Consider the following 18,730-nt stretch of genomic DNA (forward strand, 5'->3'; position numbering starts at 1 on the left):
GGTGACTCTTGGTGTTTTGGGGACACTCTGGGATGACTCTTGGGGCTCTGGGGGCTCCAGGGGCACTCTCGGGGTCCCTCAGGGGGCTCAGGCCAGTCTTGGGGTCACTGTGGGGTCACTCAGTGTCACTCCAGGGTCCCTCAGGGCTCAGGCCGCTCTTGGGGTCACTCTGGGGTCCCTCAGGGGTCACCGTGGGGTCCCTTGGGGGTCCCTAGGGGCTCAGGCCACTCTCAGGGTCCCTGTGGGGTCCTTCAGGGGTCATTCAGGGGCTCAGGCCACTCTTGGGGGTCCCTCTTGGGGTCCCTCAGTGTCACTTTGGGGTCCCTTGAGGCTCAGGCCAGTCTCAGGGTCCCTGTGGGGTCCCTCTGGGGTCACTGTGGGGTGACTCAGGGGGCTCAGGCCACTCTTGGGGTCAATGTGAGGTCACTCAGGATCCCTCAGGGGTCACTAGGGTCCCTGGGCTCAGGCCACTCTCGGGGTCACTGTGGGGTCACACTGGGGTCACCATGGGGTCCCTCAGAGGTCCCTCTCGGGGTCACTCAGGGTCCCTCAGGGGTTCTTTGGGTGTCACTCTAGGGGTCACTGTGGGGTCCCTCTTGAGGTCCCTCAGGGGGCTCAGGCCATTCTCTTGGTCCCTGTGGGGCCACTCAGGGTGTCTGAGGGGTCCCTCGGGGGTCACTGTAGGGTCCCTCCTGGGGTCACTCTGGGGGCTCAGGCCACTCGGGGTCACCATGGGGTCACTCCAGGGTCACTGGGTGCCTCAGGGGTCACTGTAGGGTCCCTCTCGGGGTCACTCTGGGGGCTCAGGCCACTCTCGGGGCTCGGGGTCACTGTGGGGTCACTCTCAGGGTCTCTCAGGGGTCACTCAGTGTCACTCCAGGGTCCCTTGGGGCTCAGGCCAGTCTCGGGGTCACTGTGGGGTCACCATGGGGTTCCTCAGGGGTCCCTCTCGGGTCACTCTGGGTCCCTCAGGGGTCATTGTGGGGTCACTCATGGGGCCCCTCGGGGGTCCCTCAGGGGGCTCAGGCCATTCTCGGGGTCCCTGTGGGGTCCCTCAGGCTCAGGCCACTTTCGGGGTCACTGTGGGGTCCTTTGGGTGTCACTCTGGGGTCATTGTGGGGTCCCTCAGGGGTCACTGTGGGGTCACTCAGGGTCCCTCAGGGGTCACTGTGGGGTCACTGTGGGGTCCCAGCCACTCTGGCGCGGCTCAGTAGAAACCATTGAGTTTATTTGCAGTCACAATGCTTACACTGTTTGCAGCAAACACCCCGACATCAACCAGCATCTGCTCACGCGGGAAAGGACCCAACACACACCAGGGGGGCAAGGGAACGAACAAAAACCCGACCAAATCAAACCAGAATTGAAAAAAAAAACTAAAAAAAAAAAAAAAAGAGGAAATAATAATAAAATTATAATAAGAGTGTTTGAGGAGAGAAATTGAAGCCCTAGAAGGCCCCGAGTGTTTTTGGGAGAGCTGAGCAGGAGGATGCACACGACTAGCAGCAACAATAGTGGGGTACACGGCAAAGGGGCTCCCTCCCCTCTTTGGGATCCACCCCCGTCCCAAACATCCCCCAGGGTGGCTCTGCAGGAGAAGGGAACGCTGCCAAGGGGGGCTCGGGGCTCCCCCCGGGAACCCTCCAGGCCCCGCGCTGCCGCCAGCCCCCGCTCCAGCCCGGAAAAACAGGAAAACAGGGATGGAAAAGGGGGAAACGAGGGCCCTGGGGGGGGCTACTGCTACAGAGGGGACAGGAGGGACACCCACGAGCAAGCACGAACGGAGGGGTCACATCATGGCTTCGAGTTCCCAAGAACGAGGGCGAGACGGGACCGGGAAATTGTGATTTTTGAGGGGGGCTTAATAAGAAAAAATATACATTTGGAATTTTACAATGCCTTTTTTTTTTTTTGTGGTGGTTTTTTTTTATTATTATTATTATTATTTTTAATCTTTTTTTGTTGTTTTTTTTTAATTTTTTTTTGTGTTGTTTGAGTTTTTGCTTCTCTCTACAGCTTGTCTCACTAAATAGATCTCTGCACTTTCACACAGCCACCCCCTCGCCCAGTAAAGCTTCAGGCCACGCTTTCCTCACTCGCATTCACAACCCTCACACCAGCACTGGGTGCACCAGGACTCTGTAAAAATTTCAATCACACTTTGTTTTTTGTTTTTTTTTATCATTTTGTCATTTTTTTTATCATCGTTTTGGTTTTTTTGTGTTTTTTTTTTTTTTTTTTTGTGATTTTTTTTGCAGTTTTTTTGTCGCTTTTTTTTTTTAATCTTGTTTTTCTGAAACTCAATATAAACCTTGCTCCAAAATGTTATGAAAAAATGTACATGTTTTTGTTTTTTTTTTTTTGTTTTTGTTTTTATACAAGGCAGGCTTTTCGCAGCGGAGCGCCGCCGGTTCCACATTCCGGCCAGGGAAGGAAAAAGAGAGACACAGACACCTTGGAATTCCTGCACCTGGATTCTGCCCTTCCCACGGGAAAACACCTGCCCAGGTGAGCTCCACCTGCTGCTCCCTCCTCCCTGGGGGTGGGGAAGGCCCCGGGTCGCTCCTGGGGCCGGGCTGGGCTCTGCAGCTGTCAGCTCATCATGTCGTTGCTGTTGACGCCGTAGCTCGAGTTCTTCATGGAGTCGTTGACCTCCCTCCGGAATGCCGACAGGTTCTGGGTGAACCTGGGGGAGAGGGGACAGCAGGGTCCAGCATTCCAGCATTCCATGATTCCAGTGTTCCATCACATTCCATCATTCCATCATTCTATCATTCCACCATTCCAGCACTCCACCATTCCATGATTCCAGCATTCCATCATTACATCACTCCATCATTCCATGATTCATCACTCCAGCATTCCACCATTCTATCATTCCAGCATTCCAGCGTTCCACGATGCCAGCATTCCATGATTCCATCATATTCCATCATTCCAGCATTCTGTCATTCCATGATTCCACCACTCCACCATTCCATGATTCCATCACTCCAGCATTCTATCATTCCACGATTCCATCACTCCATTATTCCACCACTCCACCATTCCATCATTCCACGATTCCACCACTCCATGATTCCACCATTCCACCACTCCATGATTCCATCACTCCACCACTCCATGATTCCACCATTCCACCACTCCATGATTCCACCACTCCACCACTCCATGATTCCACCATTCCATCATTCCACCATTCTATCATTCCAGCATTCCAGCGTTCCACGATGCCAGCATTCCATCATATTCCATCATTCCAGCATTCTATCATTCCATGATTCCATGGCTCCATCATTCCATGATTCCATCATTCCAGCATTCTGTCATTCCATGATTCCATGGCTCCATCATTCCATGATTCCATCACTCCAGCATTCTGTCATTCCATGATTCCATCACTCCATCATTCCATGATTCCATCACTCCAGCATTCTATCATTCCACCATTCCATCACTCCATGATTCCATCATTCCACCATTCCATCACTCCATCATTCCACCACTCCACCATTCCATCATTCCACGATTCCACCACTCCATGATTCCACCATTCCCTCACATTCCACGATTCCACCACTCCATGATTCCACCATTCCCTCACATTCCACGATTCCACCACTCCACCATTCCACGATTCCACCATTCCATCACTCCATGATTCCACCACTCCACCATTCCACGATTCCACCATTCCCTCTCATTCCACCACTCCCGCACTCCCCCATCCCACGGGACCGTTCAGCTCGCAGCCGTTCCCCCCAGAGCTCCGCGCCGAGCCCGGCGGTGCCTCCACACCAAGGATGGGGATCCACCACTTCCCCGAGGGGATTTTATCCCACTGGAATGGGGCTATCGGGAAGGAATTCCTGCCTGGGATGGAATCCCCAGAGGAAAATCTGTGGCTGTCCCATCCCTGGAAGTGCCCAAAGCCAGCCTGGAGCAGCCCTGGTCCCATGGGAAGTGTCCCTGCCCATGGCACTGGATGGGATTTAAGGTCCCTCCCAACCCAAACCATTCCAACCACAAACCCATGAAGGAACCCCATGGGAAGTTTCAGACTGGAATGGGATATTGGGAAGGGACTCCTCCCTGTGAGGGTGGGGATGGAATTCCCAGAGGAAAATCTGTGGCTGCCCCATCCCTGGAAGTGTCCCAGGCCAGGCTGGAGCACCCTGGGACAGCAGAACGAGTCCCAGCTCATGGATATTCCAACTCTCTTCCAACCCAAACCATTCCATGATTCCAACTGCAAACCCAGGGAAGGAATCTTTCCATGGGGAGTTTCAAACTGGAATGGGATATTGGGAAGCAATTCCTGGCTGGGAGGGTGAGGATGGAATTCCCAGAGGAAAATCTGTGTCTGTCCCATCCCTGGAAGTGTCCCAGGCCAGGCTGGATCAACCTGGGACAGTGGAAGGTGTGGTGGGAAATACCTGTGGATATTTAAGATCTCCTCCCACCCAAACCATTCCAACCACGAAGCCATCAAGCAATCCCACAGGAAGTTTCAAATTGGAATGGGATATTGGGAAGGAATTCCCAGAGGAAAATCTGTGGTTTCTCCATCCCTGGAAGTGTCTCAGGCCAGGTTGGAGCACACTGGGACAGCGGAAGGTGTGGTGGGAAATACCAGTCAATATTTAGGACCCCTCCCAACCCAAACTATTGCATGATTCCAACTGTGAACCCAAGAAGAAATCTTTCCATGGGAAGTTTCAAACTGAAATGGGATTTTGGGATGGAATTCCCAGAGGAGCCGTGGCTGTCCCATCCCTGGAAGTGTCCCAGGCCAGGCTGGAATCCCTGGGATGGTGGGAAATACCTGTGGATATTTGGGCTCCATCCCGGCCCGAGCCCTGCCCAGCCCTTCCCAGGGAACGCCGCTCCCGTTCCCGTTCCCATTCCCGGTCCCGTTCCCGCTCCCGGTCCCACCTGTCGCGGTTCTTGGTGAGCAGGTTGCGCTCGATGCCCTCCATGAGGTTCTCGAAGCACAGGTGCATGGCCTGCTGCTTCTCCGGGGGCTGGCTGTTCACGATGCTGTTCCGCAGGTCCGAGAAGTACTGGGGAAGCAGGACAGCCAGGGGTTAATTCCCTTGGGATCTGGGATTTGGGAGGGCACAGCCCCCTCGGGGTGCTGGGAATAAGGAGGGAGCATCCCAGTGTGTGAGAGGTGGAGTCGGACTGCTCAGCTCCAAGGATCATCCTGGCCATGGATCATCCCAAGGATCATCCTGGCCAAGGGATCATCCCAAGGACCATCCTGGCCATGGGATCATTCCAAGGATCATCCTGGCCAAGGGATCATCCCAAGAACCATCCTGGCCATGGATCATCCCAAGGACCATCCTGGCCATGGGATCATTCCAAGGACCATCCTGGCCATGGATCATCCCAAGGATCATCCTGGCCATGGGATCATCCCAAGGACCATCCTGGCCAAGGGATCATCCCAAGGATCATCCTGGCCATGGGATCATTCCAAGGACCAACCTGGCCATGGATCATCCCAAGGATCATCCTGGCCATGGGATCATTCCAAGGACCAACCTGGCCATGGGATCATCCCAAGGACCATGCTGGCCATGGGATCATCCCAAGGACCATGCTGGCCATGGGATCATCCCAAGGACCATCCTGGCCATGGATCATCCCAAGGACCATCCTGGCCATGGGATCATTCCAAGGATCATCCTGGCCATGGGATCATTCCAAGGACCATCCTGGCCATGGGATCATTCCAAGGACCATCCTGGCCATGGATCATCCCAAGGACCATCCTGGCCAGGGGATCATCCCAAGGACCATCCTGGCCATGGGATCATTCCAAGGATCATCCTGGCTACGGGATCATCCCAAGGACCAACCTGGCCATGGGATCATCCCAAGGAGCTCTCCTGGCCATGGATCATCCCAAGGACCAACCTGGCCATGGGATCATTCCAAGGATCATCCTGGCTACGGGATCATTCCAAGGATCATCCTGGCATCCTGGCTACGGGATCATTCCATGGATCATCCTGGCCATGGATCATCCCAAGGACCATCCTGGCCATAGGATCAAAGGATCATCCTGGCCATGGATCACTCCAAGGCTTTTCTGGGAATGTTCTCCTCCCTCATCTGTCATTGTCACATTTTCTGAAAATCCTCTTTGCCAGGATTGCCCTCCTGAGAAGCTGAGAAGCCTCAGAGAAAAAGGAAAACAGTAATTATCTGATTGCTGCTCCTGTGTTCTGCTGCTTTGGAATGTGGTTGGAGATTGTTTACCAGCAGGCGATGTTTGATTGGTTTCTGTGAATTGTTTTAACTTAATGACCAATCAGGGCCGAGCTGTGTCAGGCTCTGGAGAGAGTCACGAGTTTCCATTATTATTTTTTATCCTTCTGTCTGTATCCCTTCTCTATTCCTTAGTATAGCTTAGTACAGCATTCTTTATTTTAATATAGATCATAAAATAATGAATCAGCCCTCTGAGAACACGGAGTCAGATTCATCCTCCTCCCTTCGATGGGGCACCCCAAATTCCCCCCCCCCCCAAGCCGTGTCCAGCTGGGATGGATCCGTTACCTTCTCGTTGAGCAGGATGAGGCCGAGCAGGGGCCGGGACATGGACCACTGGTTCCGGCAGTCCTCGAAGATGATGATGTTCAGCACCGTCGAGAGCATCTGGCACGGGGAAACAAGGGTTAAAGGCAGCCCCTCCGTCCCATCCCACCCCATGGATCTCATGGATCCCAAATCCCATCCCATCCCATGGATCCCATCCCAATAGCATGGATCCTGTGAATCCCATGGATCTCATGGATTCCATCTCACTCCCATGAATCCCATGGATCCCAAATCCCATCCTGACCCCATGGATCCCATCCCATCCCAATCCTGTGGATTCCATGGATCCCATGGATCTCATCCCATGGATCCCATCCCAATCCCATGGATCCCAAATCCCATCCCAATCCCATGGATCCCATCCCAATAGCATGGATCCTGTGAATCCCATGGATCTCATGGATCCCATCCCACTCCCATGAATCTCATGGATCTCATGGATCCCAAATCCCATTCCATCTCATCCCATGGATCCCATCCCAATAGCATGGATCCCATCCCAATCCCATGGATCGCATGGATCCCATCCCAAATACCATGGATCCCATGGATCTAATGGATCCCAAATCCCATCCCAATCCCATGGATCCCATCCCATCCCATCCCAATCGTATGGATTTCATGGATCCCATGGATCTCATCCCATGGATCCCATCCCAATCCCATGGATCCCATGGATCCCAAATCCCATCCCAATCCCATGGATCCCATGGATCCCAAATCCCATCCCAATCCCATGGATCCCATCCCAATAGCATGGATCCTGTGAATCCCATGGATCTCATGGATTCCATCTCACTCCCATGAATCCCATGGATCCCAAATCCCATCCCGACCCCATGGATCCCATCCCATCCCAATCCTGTGGATTCCATGGATCCCATGGATCTCATCCCATGGATCCCATCCCAAAAGCATGGATCCTGTGAATCCCATGGATCTCATGGATCCCATCCCACTCCCATGAATCTCATGGATCTCATGGATCCCAAATCCCATTCCATCTCATCCCAAGGATCCCATCCCAATAGCATGGATCCCATCCCAATCCCATGGATCGCATGGATCCCATCCCAAATACCATGGATCCCATGGATCTAATGGATCCCAAATCCCATCCCAATCCCATGGATCCCATCCCATCCCAACCCTGTGGATTCCATGGATCCCATGGATCTCATCCCATGGATTCCATCCCAAGACCACGGATCCCCTGGATCTCATGGATCCCATCCCATGGATCCCATCCCAATACCATGGATCCCCTGGATCTCATGGATCCAACCCACTCCCATCCCAAATCCCATTCCATCCCATCCCATGGATCCCAATCGCATCCCAAATCCCACCCCAGCTCCCTCCTGGAATGCTCCTGGAGACTCAAGGTTCTGGAGCTTTGAGCCAATGAATTCCAGTGGGTTTTGGGGCTCCTCCGTTGTTTTTTGGCCTCCTCAGGTGTATTTTGGAGCCCCCAGGTGTATTTTGGCCTCTCCAGTTGTTTTTGGAGTGTGCCAGGCATTTTTGGGTCTCTCCAGGTGTTTTTCAGAGCCCCCAGGAACATTTTGGAGCCCCCAGGTGTTTTTCACAGCCCCCAGGCGTATTTTGGAGCCTCCAGGTGCATTTCAGAGCCTCCAGGTGTTTTTTGGAGCCCTCATGCGTTTTTTGGAATCCCCATGTGTTTTTTGGAGCCCCCAGGTGTTTTTTGGAGCCCCCATGTGTTTTTCACAGCCCCCAGGTGTATTTTGGAGCTCCCAGGAACATTTCGGAGCCTCCAGGTATTTTTTGGAGCCCCCAGGTATTTTTTGGAGCCCCCATGTGTTTTTTGGAGCCCCCAGGTGTTTTTTGGAGCCCCCATGCGTTTTTTGGAGCCCCCAGGTGTTAATCACAGCCCCCAGGTGTATTTTGGAGCCTCCAGGTATATTTTGGAGCCCCCAGGTGTAATTTGGAGCCACCAGGTATATTTTAGAGCGCCCAGGTGTTTTTTGCAGCCCTCAGGAATATTTTGGAGCCTCCAGGTGTATTTCAGAGCCCACAGGTGCATTTTGGAGCCCCCAGGCATTTTTTTGGGCTCTCCAGGTGTATTTTGGAGCCCCCCAGGTGTGCTGGGCTCACCTGCTGGATCATCTCGGGGTGCTGCTGCATGATGTGCAGGAAGCGATCGCTCTCCTGGGCCAGGGGTGTCGATCTCTTCTTGGTGCTGCGCGAGAGCTGCTTGAACAGGTAGGTGACAATGTGGTCCAGGCAGGAGCAGCAGCCCGTGCACACCATGGTGTCTGAGGGGACAGGGGGACAAATGGGAGTTTGGGGGGAAAAATGGGGGTTTGGGGAAAAAAAAAACAGGGGGTTTGGGGGAGAATATGGGGAAAAAGGGGAAAAATTGGGGAAAAAAAGGGTGAAAAAGGGGGGGGAAAGGGGGGAAAATGGGGGGGGGAAATGGGGGAAAAATGGGGGAAAAATGGGGGAAAAAATGGGGGAAAAAATGGGTGAAAAAATGGGGGAAAAATGGGGGAAAAATGGGGGAAAATGGGGGGGAAATGGGGGAAAAAATGGGGGGAAAAGGGGGGGGAAATGGGGGGAAAAATGGGGGGAAATGGGGGGGAAATGGGGGAAAAAATGGAGGGAAAATGGGGGGATAATGGGGGAAAAAATGGGGGAAAAATGGGGGGAAAATGGGGGGAAAAATGGGGGGAAAAATGGGGGGAAAATGGGGGGAAAATGGGGGGAAAAAAGGGGGGAAAAAAAGGGGGGAAAAAAGGGGAGTTGAATGGAAAACTGTGGAAAAAATGGGGGTTTGGGAAGGGAAAATGGGGAAAAATGGGGAAAAAATGGGGGGAAATGGGGGGAAAAATGGGGGGAAAAATGGGGGTTTGGAGGGAAAAAAAATGGGGGTTTGGGAAGGGAAAATGTGGAAAAATCGGGGGGAAATTGGGGGGAAAAAAAAAGGGGATTAGGATGGAACAAAAGAGGGTTTGGGGGAAAATGGGGAAAAAAATGGGGGGTTGGGAGGGAAAATGGAAAAATGGGGAAAAATGGGGTTTTGGAGGAAAATAAAGTGGAAGCGTCCAAGGCCAGGTTGGGATAATCTGGGACTGTGGGAGGTGTCCCTGGGATTGGGAGTAAAATCCTTTCCAACCCAAACCATCCCAAAATTCCAAAAATTCCCAGAACAGTCAAGTTTTGGCGAGATCAGTGAAGGAAGCATTGCTCCAACCTCTCCAAATCCCAGCTTCAAATTCCAAACCCCACATGGAAAATGGGGCTTTGTAACCCTGACCCCTTCCCAAATGCCAGGAAATCTCCATCCCAGATCCCAGGAAAAGCAGGGAGGAGCAGCAGGAGTTACCCAGCGCGGTGAGGCCCTCGGAGATGGAGGACAGGATGTACATGATGACGTGGGGCTCCAGGCTGGCAATGAAGTTCATGTGGTCCTGGGTGAGCACTTCCAGCAGGGAATAGTAGGATTGGCTCAGCTTGGGATAATCCTGCAGGAAAAATCTGCTTGGTTTTCCTGGAAGCATCAAATTCCCAAATCCAGCCTGTCATCAATCAGCTGGAATGTGCTGGAGGATCTCCTGGGAAGAACTGACCAAGGAGTCTCTCTCCCAGAAAATTTGTATTCCAAGAGATTTCCCATTTTCCTTCTCTCTCCCATTTCAACATTTCCATTTTCCTTCTCTCCCCCATTCCAATCTGGGAATTGGGATGGGATTTCAAACCCATTCCCACTCAAAATTTGGGAATTGCCATGGGATTTCAAACCCAAAATCTGGGAATTGTGGTGGGATTTCAAATCCATTCCAACCTGAAAACCATTCCATGATCCTTTAAATTGCAAACTGGATGGGATTTCAAACCCCTTCCCACCCAAAATCTGGGAATTGTGGTGGGATTTCAAATCCATTCCAACCCAAACTAGTCCAGGATCCTTTAAATTCCAAACTGGATGGGATTTAAAACCCACTACCACCCAAAATCCGGGAATCGTGATGGGATTTTAAACCCAAAAACTGGGAATTGGGATTGGATTTCAAACCCCTTCCCACCCAGAATCTGGGAATTGTGATGGGATTTCCCACCCAAAATCTGGGAATTGGGATGGGATTTCAAACCCATTCCCACTCAAAATCTGGGAATTTCGATGGGGTTTCAAACCCAAAATCTGGGAATTGGGATGGGATTTCCCACCCAAAATCTGGGAATTGGGATGGGACTTCAATCCCATTCCCACCCAGAATTTGCGAATTGTGACGGGATTCCAAACCCACTCCCACTCAAAATCTGGGAATCGTGATGGGATTTCTCACCCAAAATCCGGGAATTGTGATGGGATCCCAAACCCATTCCCACCAAAAATCTGGGAATTCTTCCTGTGCTTCACCCAGAGCCCGCTGCCCATCCCTGCCCCAACCCCTTCATCCCTCCTTCCTCTCCTCCAGCTTTCCCTGGGACGGAACTGGAATTCCTGGGGACAGAACTGCAATTCCCGGGGACGGAACTGGAGCTCCCAGGATGGCCCTGGAATTCCCGGGATGGCCCTGGAGCTCCCAGGATGGCATTCCGGGCTGCCTCACCAGGAGGTCGCTGTGGGGGATGGAGAGCAGCAGTTTGATGAAGGTCTGCAGGGCGTTGTCCAGCGCGTCGTCGCCGTAGAGCCGGAAGACGCCGAAGTTGACGTAGCTGCCGCTGAGCGCCGCCTTCAGCATGGAGAAGCAGATGGAGATTCCCTTCAGCTTCAGCGCGTACACCTGGTCCTTGGGCACCTCGCCCAGCGTCAGGATGCGATTCCCTGCGGGAATTCCGGCTCGGGATCACCATTCCCATCCCGCCCCGGCGTTCCAAATCCATTCCAAATCTGGGAATTGGGATGGGATTCCAAATCCATTCCAACCCAAACTGGATGGGAACTCCAAAGTGGATGGGATTTCAAATCCATTCCAAGCCAAAATCTGGGAATTGGGATGGGATTCCAAATCCCTTCCAACCCAAACTGGATGGGAACTCCAAACTGGATGGGATTTCAAATTCATTCCAAGCCAAAATCTGGGAATTGGGATGGGATTCCAAATCCCTTCCAACCCAAAATCTGGGAATTCCAAACTGGGTGGGATTTCAAATCCACTCCATTCCCTTCAGCTTCAGCGCGTACACCTGGTCCTTGGGCACCTCGCCCAGCGTCAGGATGCGATTCCCTGCAGGAATTCCAGCTCGGGATCACCATTCCCATCCTGCCCCAGGGTTTAAAATCCATTTCAAATCTGGGAATTGGGATGGGATTTCAAATCCATTCCAACCCAAACTGGATGGGAACTCCAAACTGGATGGGATTTCAAATCCATTCCAACCCAAACTGGATGGGAACTCCAAACTGGAAGGAATTCCAAATCGATTCCAACCCAAAACCTGGGAACTGGGATGGGATTTCAAATCCATTCCAACCCAAAATCTGGGAATTCCAAACTGGGTGGGATTTCAAATCCACTCCATTCCCTTCAGCTTCAGCGCCTGCACCTGGTCCTTGGGCACCTCGCCCAGCGTCAGGATGCGATTCCCTGCGGGAATTCCGGCTCGGGATCACCATTCCCATCCTGCCCCAGGGTTTAAAATCCATTCCAAATCTGGGAATTGGGATGGGATTTCAAATCCATTCCAACCCATTCCATCCAAACTAGGTGGGATTTCAAATCCATGCCAACCCAATCCATTCCATGATCCCATGAATTCCAAACTGGATGAGATTTCAAATCCATTCCAAGCCAAAATCATGGAATTATTTATGTGGTTCCATTCCAACCCAAACCATTCCATGATCCCTTGAATTCCAAACTGGATGGGATTCCAAATCCATTCCAACCCAAAATCTGGGAATTGGGATGGGATTCCAAATCCATTCCAACCCAATCCATTCCATTCCCTTCAGCTTCAGTGCCTGCACCTGGTCCTTGGGCACCTCGCCCAGCGTCAGGATGCGATTCCCTGCGGGAATTCCAGCTCGGGATCACCATTCCCATCCCACCCTGGCGTTCCAAATCCATTCCAAATCTGGGAATTGGGATGGGATTCCAAATCCATTCCAACCCAATCCATTCCATGATCCCCTGAATTCCAAACTGGATGGGATTCCAAATCCACTCCAACCCGAAACTGAGGAATTGGGATGGCATTTAAATTCCATTCCAAGTCAAAATCTGGGAACTGGGATGGGATTTCAAATCCATTCCAACCTGAAATCTGAAAATTATTTACATGCTTCCTCTCCATCATCCAGGATGTTTCCAAGATTTATCCATGGATCAATCCAGGATGTTCTCAGGATGAATCCAGTACTTATCCATGGATAAATCCAGGATTTTTTCAGGATGAACCCAGGATTTATCCATGGATGAATCCAGGATGTTTCCAGGATTTATCCATGAATTAATTCAGGATATTTTCAGGATGAACCTAGGATTTATCCAGGGATGAATCCAGGATGTTTCCAGGATGAACCCAGCATGAATCCAGGATTTATCTGGGATTTTTCCATGGATGCACCCCAGGATCCCTCACCGTAGGTCGTGATCATCTTGCTGGTCTCCCGGAAAAGCAGGATCCCGTTGGGAGAGGAGACATCAAACTGCAGCCGTTGGGATCTGCAGGAAAAACAGGGAATGCTCAGAGCCAGGGAGCTGCTCCAGGGCTGGAGCCAGCCTGGGAGAGCTGGGAATGTTCCCCTGGAGAAGGGAAATCCCAGGGAGAGCTTCCAGCACATTCCAGGGCCTGAGGGGCTCCAGGAGAGCTGCAGAGGGATTTGGGATAAGGGGATTGGAAAAGGGGAGATTTGATGGGGTTTTGGGAAGGAATTCCTGGCAGGGATGGAATTACCAAAAATGCTGTGGATCCCTGGGAGTGTCCAAGGAAAGGTGGGAAAAGGGAAGGATCCAAGGAAATCTTGGATCAAATCCAGAGCCTGGAGGGGCTCCAGGAGAGCTGGAGAGGATTTGGGACAAGGGATGGAGGGACAGGACACAGGGAATGGAATTAAACTGGGAAAGGGGAAATTTGATGGGATTTTGGGAAAGAATTCCTGGCTGGGAGGGTGGGAGGGGCTGGGATGGAATTCCCAGAGGACCTGAGGCTGCTCCTGGATCCCTGGAAGTGCCCAAGGAAAGGTTGGATCCCCCAGGTATTCAACAGGCTTTAAACCCCTTCTAAGGTGCAGAATTCCATGAAATTCTGGATTTTTGGGAATTTCCTACCTGTTATAAATGAGGGTTTGTGAGGAAAAATGGGATTTGGGGGAGTGAAATGGGGATTTGGGGAAAAAAAAAAGAGGGTTTTGGGGGCAACAACCACACAGGGAGGGATGAAATAACCCCTTCCAAGGCGCAGAATTCCATGAAATTCCAGATTTTTGGCAATTTCTACCTGTTATAAATGGGATTTAGGAAGAAAAATGGGATTTGGGGGGAAAAATGGGGGAAAAAACGGGGATTTGATGGGGGAGAAATGGAGAAAAAACAGGGATTTGGGGGAAAAAAAAAGAGGGTTTTGGGGGCAACAACCACACAGGGAAAGATGAAATAACCCCTTCCAAGGCTCAGAATTCCATGAAATTCCAGGTTTTTGGGAATTCCTACCTGTTGTGGACCAGCTCAGCCATGAGTTTGAGGACGGGCGTGGTGCAGGCGGGGTCGTGGTACCAGAGCTCGATGGCTCTCTGCAGGATGGGCATGTAGGAGGGGTAACTGCCAGGGAAATTAAGGAATTCCCACTTTTCCAGGCCAAAAATTCCATGGAAATGGAATATTCCAGGAGTGCAGCAAAGCAGGGTGGGGTTTAGGGTCACACAAAGATGCCGCTGGGTGAAATTTTGAAATTTGGGGTTTTTTTGGAATTATTATTGGGGATTTTTTATCCTGGTGTGGGAGCTCCCAGGCACTGGGATTTCCAGAGGGTTCCCTGGGGATTTGTGGGAATTCCCAAGAAATTGGGATTTCTGGAGGCATTTCCTGGGGATTTTGGGAATTCCTGGGCATTGGGATTTCCCGAGGCGTTCTCTGGGGATTTGGGGAATTGGGATTCCCTGGAGATTGGCGGGAATTCCCGGGCTCTGGGATTCTCCAAAGGGCTCCCGGGATTCCTGGACAGGGGATTTGGGATGGGATCAGGATTTGGGATGGGATGAGGATTTGGTACCAGGACTGGGATCAGGACCGGGATCGGGATTTGGAATCAGGATTGGGATCAGGATTTGGGATCAGGATAAGGATTGGAATCAGGATCAGAATCAGGATTGGGATCAGGATCAGGATTGGAATCAGGATCAGGATTTGGGATCAAGATTTGGGATCAAGATTTGGGATTTGGGATGGGATCAGGACTTGGGATCGGGATTTGGGATCGGGATTTGGGATCAGGATCAGGATTTGGGATTGGGACTGGGATCAGGATCAGGATTTGGGATCAGGATCAGGATTGGAATCAGGACTGGGATCAGGATTGGGATCAGGATCAGGATTGGAATCAGGATCAGGATTTGGGATCAAGATTTGGGATTTGGGATGGGATCAGGATTTGGGATCAGGACCAGGATTTGGGATCAGGACTGGGATCAGTATTGGAATCAGGATTAGGATTGGAATCAGGATCAGGATTTGGGATCAGGACCAGGATTTGGGATCAGGATTGGAATCAGGATCAGGACTGGGATTGGGATTGGGATCAGGATTTGGGATCGGGACTGGGATCAGGATTGGGATCAGGATCAGATCAGGATTTGGATCAGGATCAAGATCGGGACTGGGATCAAGATTTGGGATCAAGATTTGGGATTTGGGATGGGATCGGGATTTGGGATCAGGACTTGGGATCGGGATTTGGGATCGGGATCGGGATTTGAGATCGGGACTGTGATCAGGATCAGGATTTGGGATCAGGATCAGGATTTGGGATCAGGATTGGGATCAGGATCAGATCAGGATTTGGATCAGGATCTGGGATCAAGATTTGGAATCAGGATCAGGATTTGGGATGGGGATCAGGATTTGCGATGAGGATTTGGGATGGGGATCTGGGATCAGGATGAGGATTTGGGATGAGGATTTGGGATGAGGATGAGGATCTGGGATGGGGATCTGGGATCAGGATACATCCACTCGAAGAGCATCATGAAGCTGGTCTTGGCGTTGAAGGCGAAGGCGATGCCCCGCAGGTCCCGCACCAACCCCACCAGGGTGCGCTGGGGTGGGACCCCGTGGAGCGGAGCGGGAGGGAACGGAAACCAAATCAACATCAAATCAACATCAAATCAACATCAAATCAAATCAAATCAAATCAAATCAAATCAAATAGAAAAATGGAACGGAGAAAAATGAAATAGAACAAAGTGAAATAAAAGAAAATAAATAGAGAAAATATAATAAATATAAGAAAAAATATAAGAAAGAATGGAATAAAATAGAACAATAAAAAAGAATAAAATTCAGCAGCCACAATTCCAGAGCACACATGATCCCAATTCCCACTAAACTGGTCCCAAGGGATTCAGGAACCCCCAGTTCCCACTAAGCTGATCCCAATTCCCACTAAACTGGTCCCAAGGGATTCAGGCACCCCCAGTTCCCATTAAACTGACCCCAATTCCCATTAAACTGATCCCAAGGGATTCAGGAACCCCAATTCCCACTAAACTGATCCCAAGGGATTCAGGAACCCCAATTCCCATTAAACTGATCCCAATTCCCTCTAGTCTGATCCCAAGGGATTCAGGAACCCCAATTCCCATTAAACTGATCCCAATTCCCTCTGGTCTGATCCCAAGGGATTCAGGAACCCTAATTCCCACTAAACTAATCCCAAGGGATTCAGGCACCCCCAATTCTCACTAAACTGATCCCAATTCCCTCTGGACTGATCCCAAGGGATTCAGGAACTCCAATTCCCTCCTGGCCAGCTCCCACCATTGAGCATGACTCCCTGCTCCTCCTGCCTGCCCAAAACCCCAAATCCCAAGGAAGAGATCCCGGGAAAAGCAGGAGAATTGGGAACTGGCTGCTGGCTGACCTTGGCCTCCTGCTCGTTGAAGGAGTTGGTGCTGAACATCTGAGCCACGGTCTCGAAGGCAGCGGTGAGGGGCAGCATGAACTGCTCGTACTGATCCTCGTCCTCCCCTGGAAAACAGGGAAAAATCCATGGGAAAATCATGGAAAAATAGATGGGAAAATCCATGGGAAAATAATGGGAAAATCCACGGAAAAATCCCCCATGAACTGCTCGTACTGATCCTCGTCCTCCCCTGGAAAACAGGGAAAAAACATGGGAAAATCATGGGAAAATCATGGGAAAATTCCCCCATGAACTGCTCGTACTGATCCTCGTCCTCCCCTGGAAAACAGGGAAAAATCCATGGGAAAATCGTGGGAAAATCATGGGAAAATCATGGGAAAATTCCCCCATGAACTGCTCGTACTGATCCTCGTCCTCCCCTGGAAAACAGGGAAAAAACATGGGAAAATCATGGAAAAATAGATGGGAAAATCCATGGGAAAATCATGGAAAATCCACAGAAAAATCCCCCATGAACTGCTCGTACTGATCCTCGTCCTCCCCTGGAAAACAGGGAAAAATCCATGGGAAAATCATGGGAAAATCATGGGAAATCCATGGGAAAATAATAGGAAATCCATGGGAAAATCCCCCATGAACTGCTCGTACTGATCCTCGTCCTCCCTGGAAAACAGGGAAAAAACATGGAAAAATCCATGGGAAAATCCACGGGAAAATCCATGGGAAACATGGGAAATCCATGGGAAAAATCCATGGGAAAATCCCCCATGAACTGCTTGTACTGATCCTCGTCCTTCCCTGGAAAACAGGGAAAAATCCATGGGAAAATCATGGAAAACATGGGAAAATCCATGGAAAAATCTACGGGGAAAACAAGGAAAAACATGGGATATCCATGGGAAAACAAGAGAAAACCATGGGAAAATCAGTGGGAAAATCCCCCATGAACTGCTTGTACTGATCCTTGTCCTCCCCTGGAAAAACATGGAAAAAACATGGGAAACTCCATGAGAAATCCATGGGAAAACATGGAAAAATCCATGGGAAAATCCCCCATGAACTGCTTGTACTGATCCTTGTCCTCCCCTGGGGAAATATGGAAAAATATGGGAAAACACAGCAAAACCATGGGAAATCCAGGGAAAATTTATCCCCAAATCTTGGTGGGATGGGAAATTGATCCCAAATCTTGGTGGGATGGCAAAGCTGATCCCCAGTTTTGGGATGGAAAAATTTTTCCCAAGTTTTGGTGGGATGGGAAAATTTTCTCCCCATTTTTATGGGATCATTCTCCTCGCCAACCCCAATTCCTGATTTTCCTTTTCCCATTTGGCTTTTCCCACCCCAACCCCTTTTCCTGGTGAAGCTCCACCTCCTTAAGTGCCATCATCCAGCTCCCAAAAGCTGGAATTCTGTGGGAATTCCCAGGAAAAATACCTAAATCCACCATGAGGAGCCGTCCCAGGGCCGTGTAGAACGTGGTCCGACAGCGCATGTCCGTCAGGTTGGACTGGTTGTTGATTCCCAGGAAGGAAAAGTGCTCGCTCTGGAAAAGGAAAACTGGGATCAGGGAAGGAGGGAAGAGCTCCAGGAAAAAAAATCTCACATGGAAAAGGTGGTTTTTCCAGGGAAATGGTAGGAAAATCCAATGGGAAATGGAGGAACCTGGTGGATGCTCAAGGGTCTTTCCAAGCTGGGAAGGTCCAGCCTGAGATGGATCCTGGGAAGCCCAAAATCCCAAAAATTCACTGGGTTTGATGGAATGATGGAATTCTGCAGCATTCCCAGAGCCAGGAGGAGCTGCAAATCCCAATTTTCTCCCTCTTGCTGAATTCCCAGGGGAATTCCAGGAATTTTAGCTCTGCCTCTGGGATGGGAATTCTTCAGGCTGATTCCTGGTTGTTTTCCATGGAAAAATGTAATCCCAGGCTGGGAATTGGGGCTGAATTCTCCAGGCTGGGAATGCCTGGAGAACATTCCTGAACTCCAGGAATTCCTGGAAATGCCAGAAAATCATCCCTGAATTCCAGGAATGCTGGGAAAACATTCCTGGAATTGCCTGGAAAACATTCCT

At 50.7% G+C, this 18,730-nt stretch overlaps 1 protein-coding gene across 2 annotated transcripts in view; it reads right to left on the reverse strand.

Annotated features, from left to right (window-relative positions):
- Positions 1–1,207: 1,207 nt before the first annotated feature.
- XPO7 (exportin 7) overlaps positions 1,208–18,730 on the reverse strand; it is a 49,618-nt gene continuing 32,095 nt past the window's right edge. For both annotated transcript variants that reach the window (XM_059870323.1, XM_059870322.1), the window contains exons 18-28: positions 18,094–18,202; positions 16,654–16,760; positions 15,741–15,829; positions 14,229–14,336; positions 13,159–13,241; positions 11,184–11,398; positions 9,956–10,094; positions 8,725–8,885; positions 6,571–6,669; positions 4,936–5,063; positions 1,208–2,686 (exon numbers count right to left, since the gene is read on the reverse strand). In XM_059870323.1, coding sequence (XP_059726306.1) covers positions 2,593–2,686; positions 4,936–5,063; positions 6,571–6,669; positions 8,725–8,885; positions 9,956–10,094; positions 11,184–11,398; positions 13,159–13,241; positions 14,229–14,336; positions 15,741–15,829; positions 16,654–16,760; positions 18,094–18,202 — 1,332 coding nt within the window. In that variant the 3' untranslated portion in view covers positions 1,208–2,592. The remainder of the gene's footprint in view (positions 2,687–4,935; positions 5,064–6,570; positions 6,670–8,724; positions 8,886–9,955; positions 10,095–11,183; positions 11,399–13,158; positions 13,242–14,228; positions 14,337–15,740; positions 15,830–16,653; positions 16,761–18,093; positions 18,203–18,730) is intronic.

This window comes from Haemorhous mexicanus, chromosome 30, assembly GCF_027477595.1.
Source record: "Haemorhous mexicanus isolate bHaeMex1 chromosome 30, bHaeMex1.pri, whole genome shotgun sequence".
NCBI classification, from domain to species: Eukaryota; Metazoa; Chordata; class Aves; order Passeriformes; family Fringillidae; genus Haemorhous; species Haemorhous mexicanus.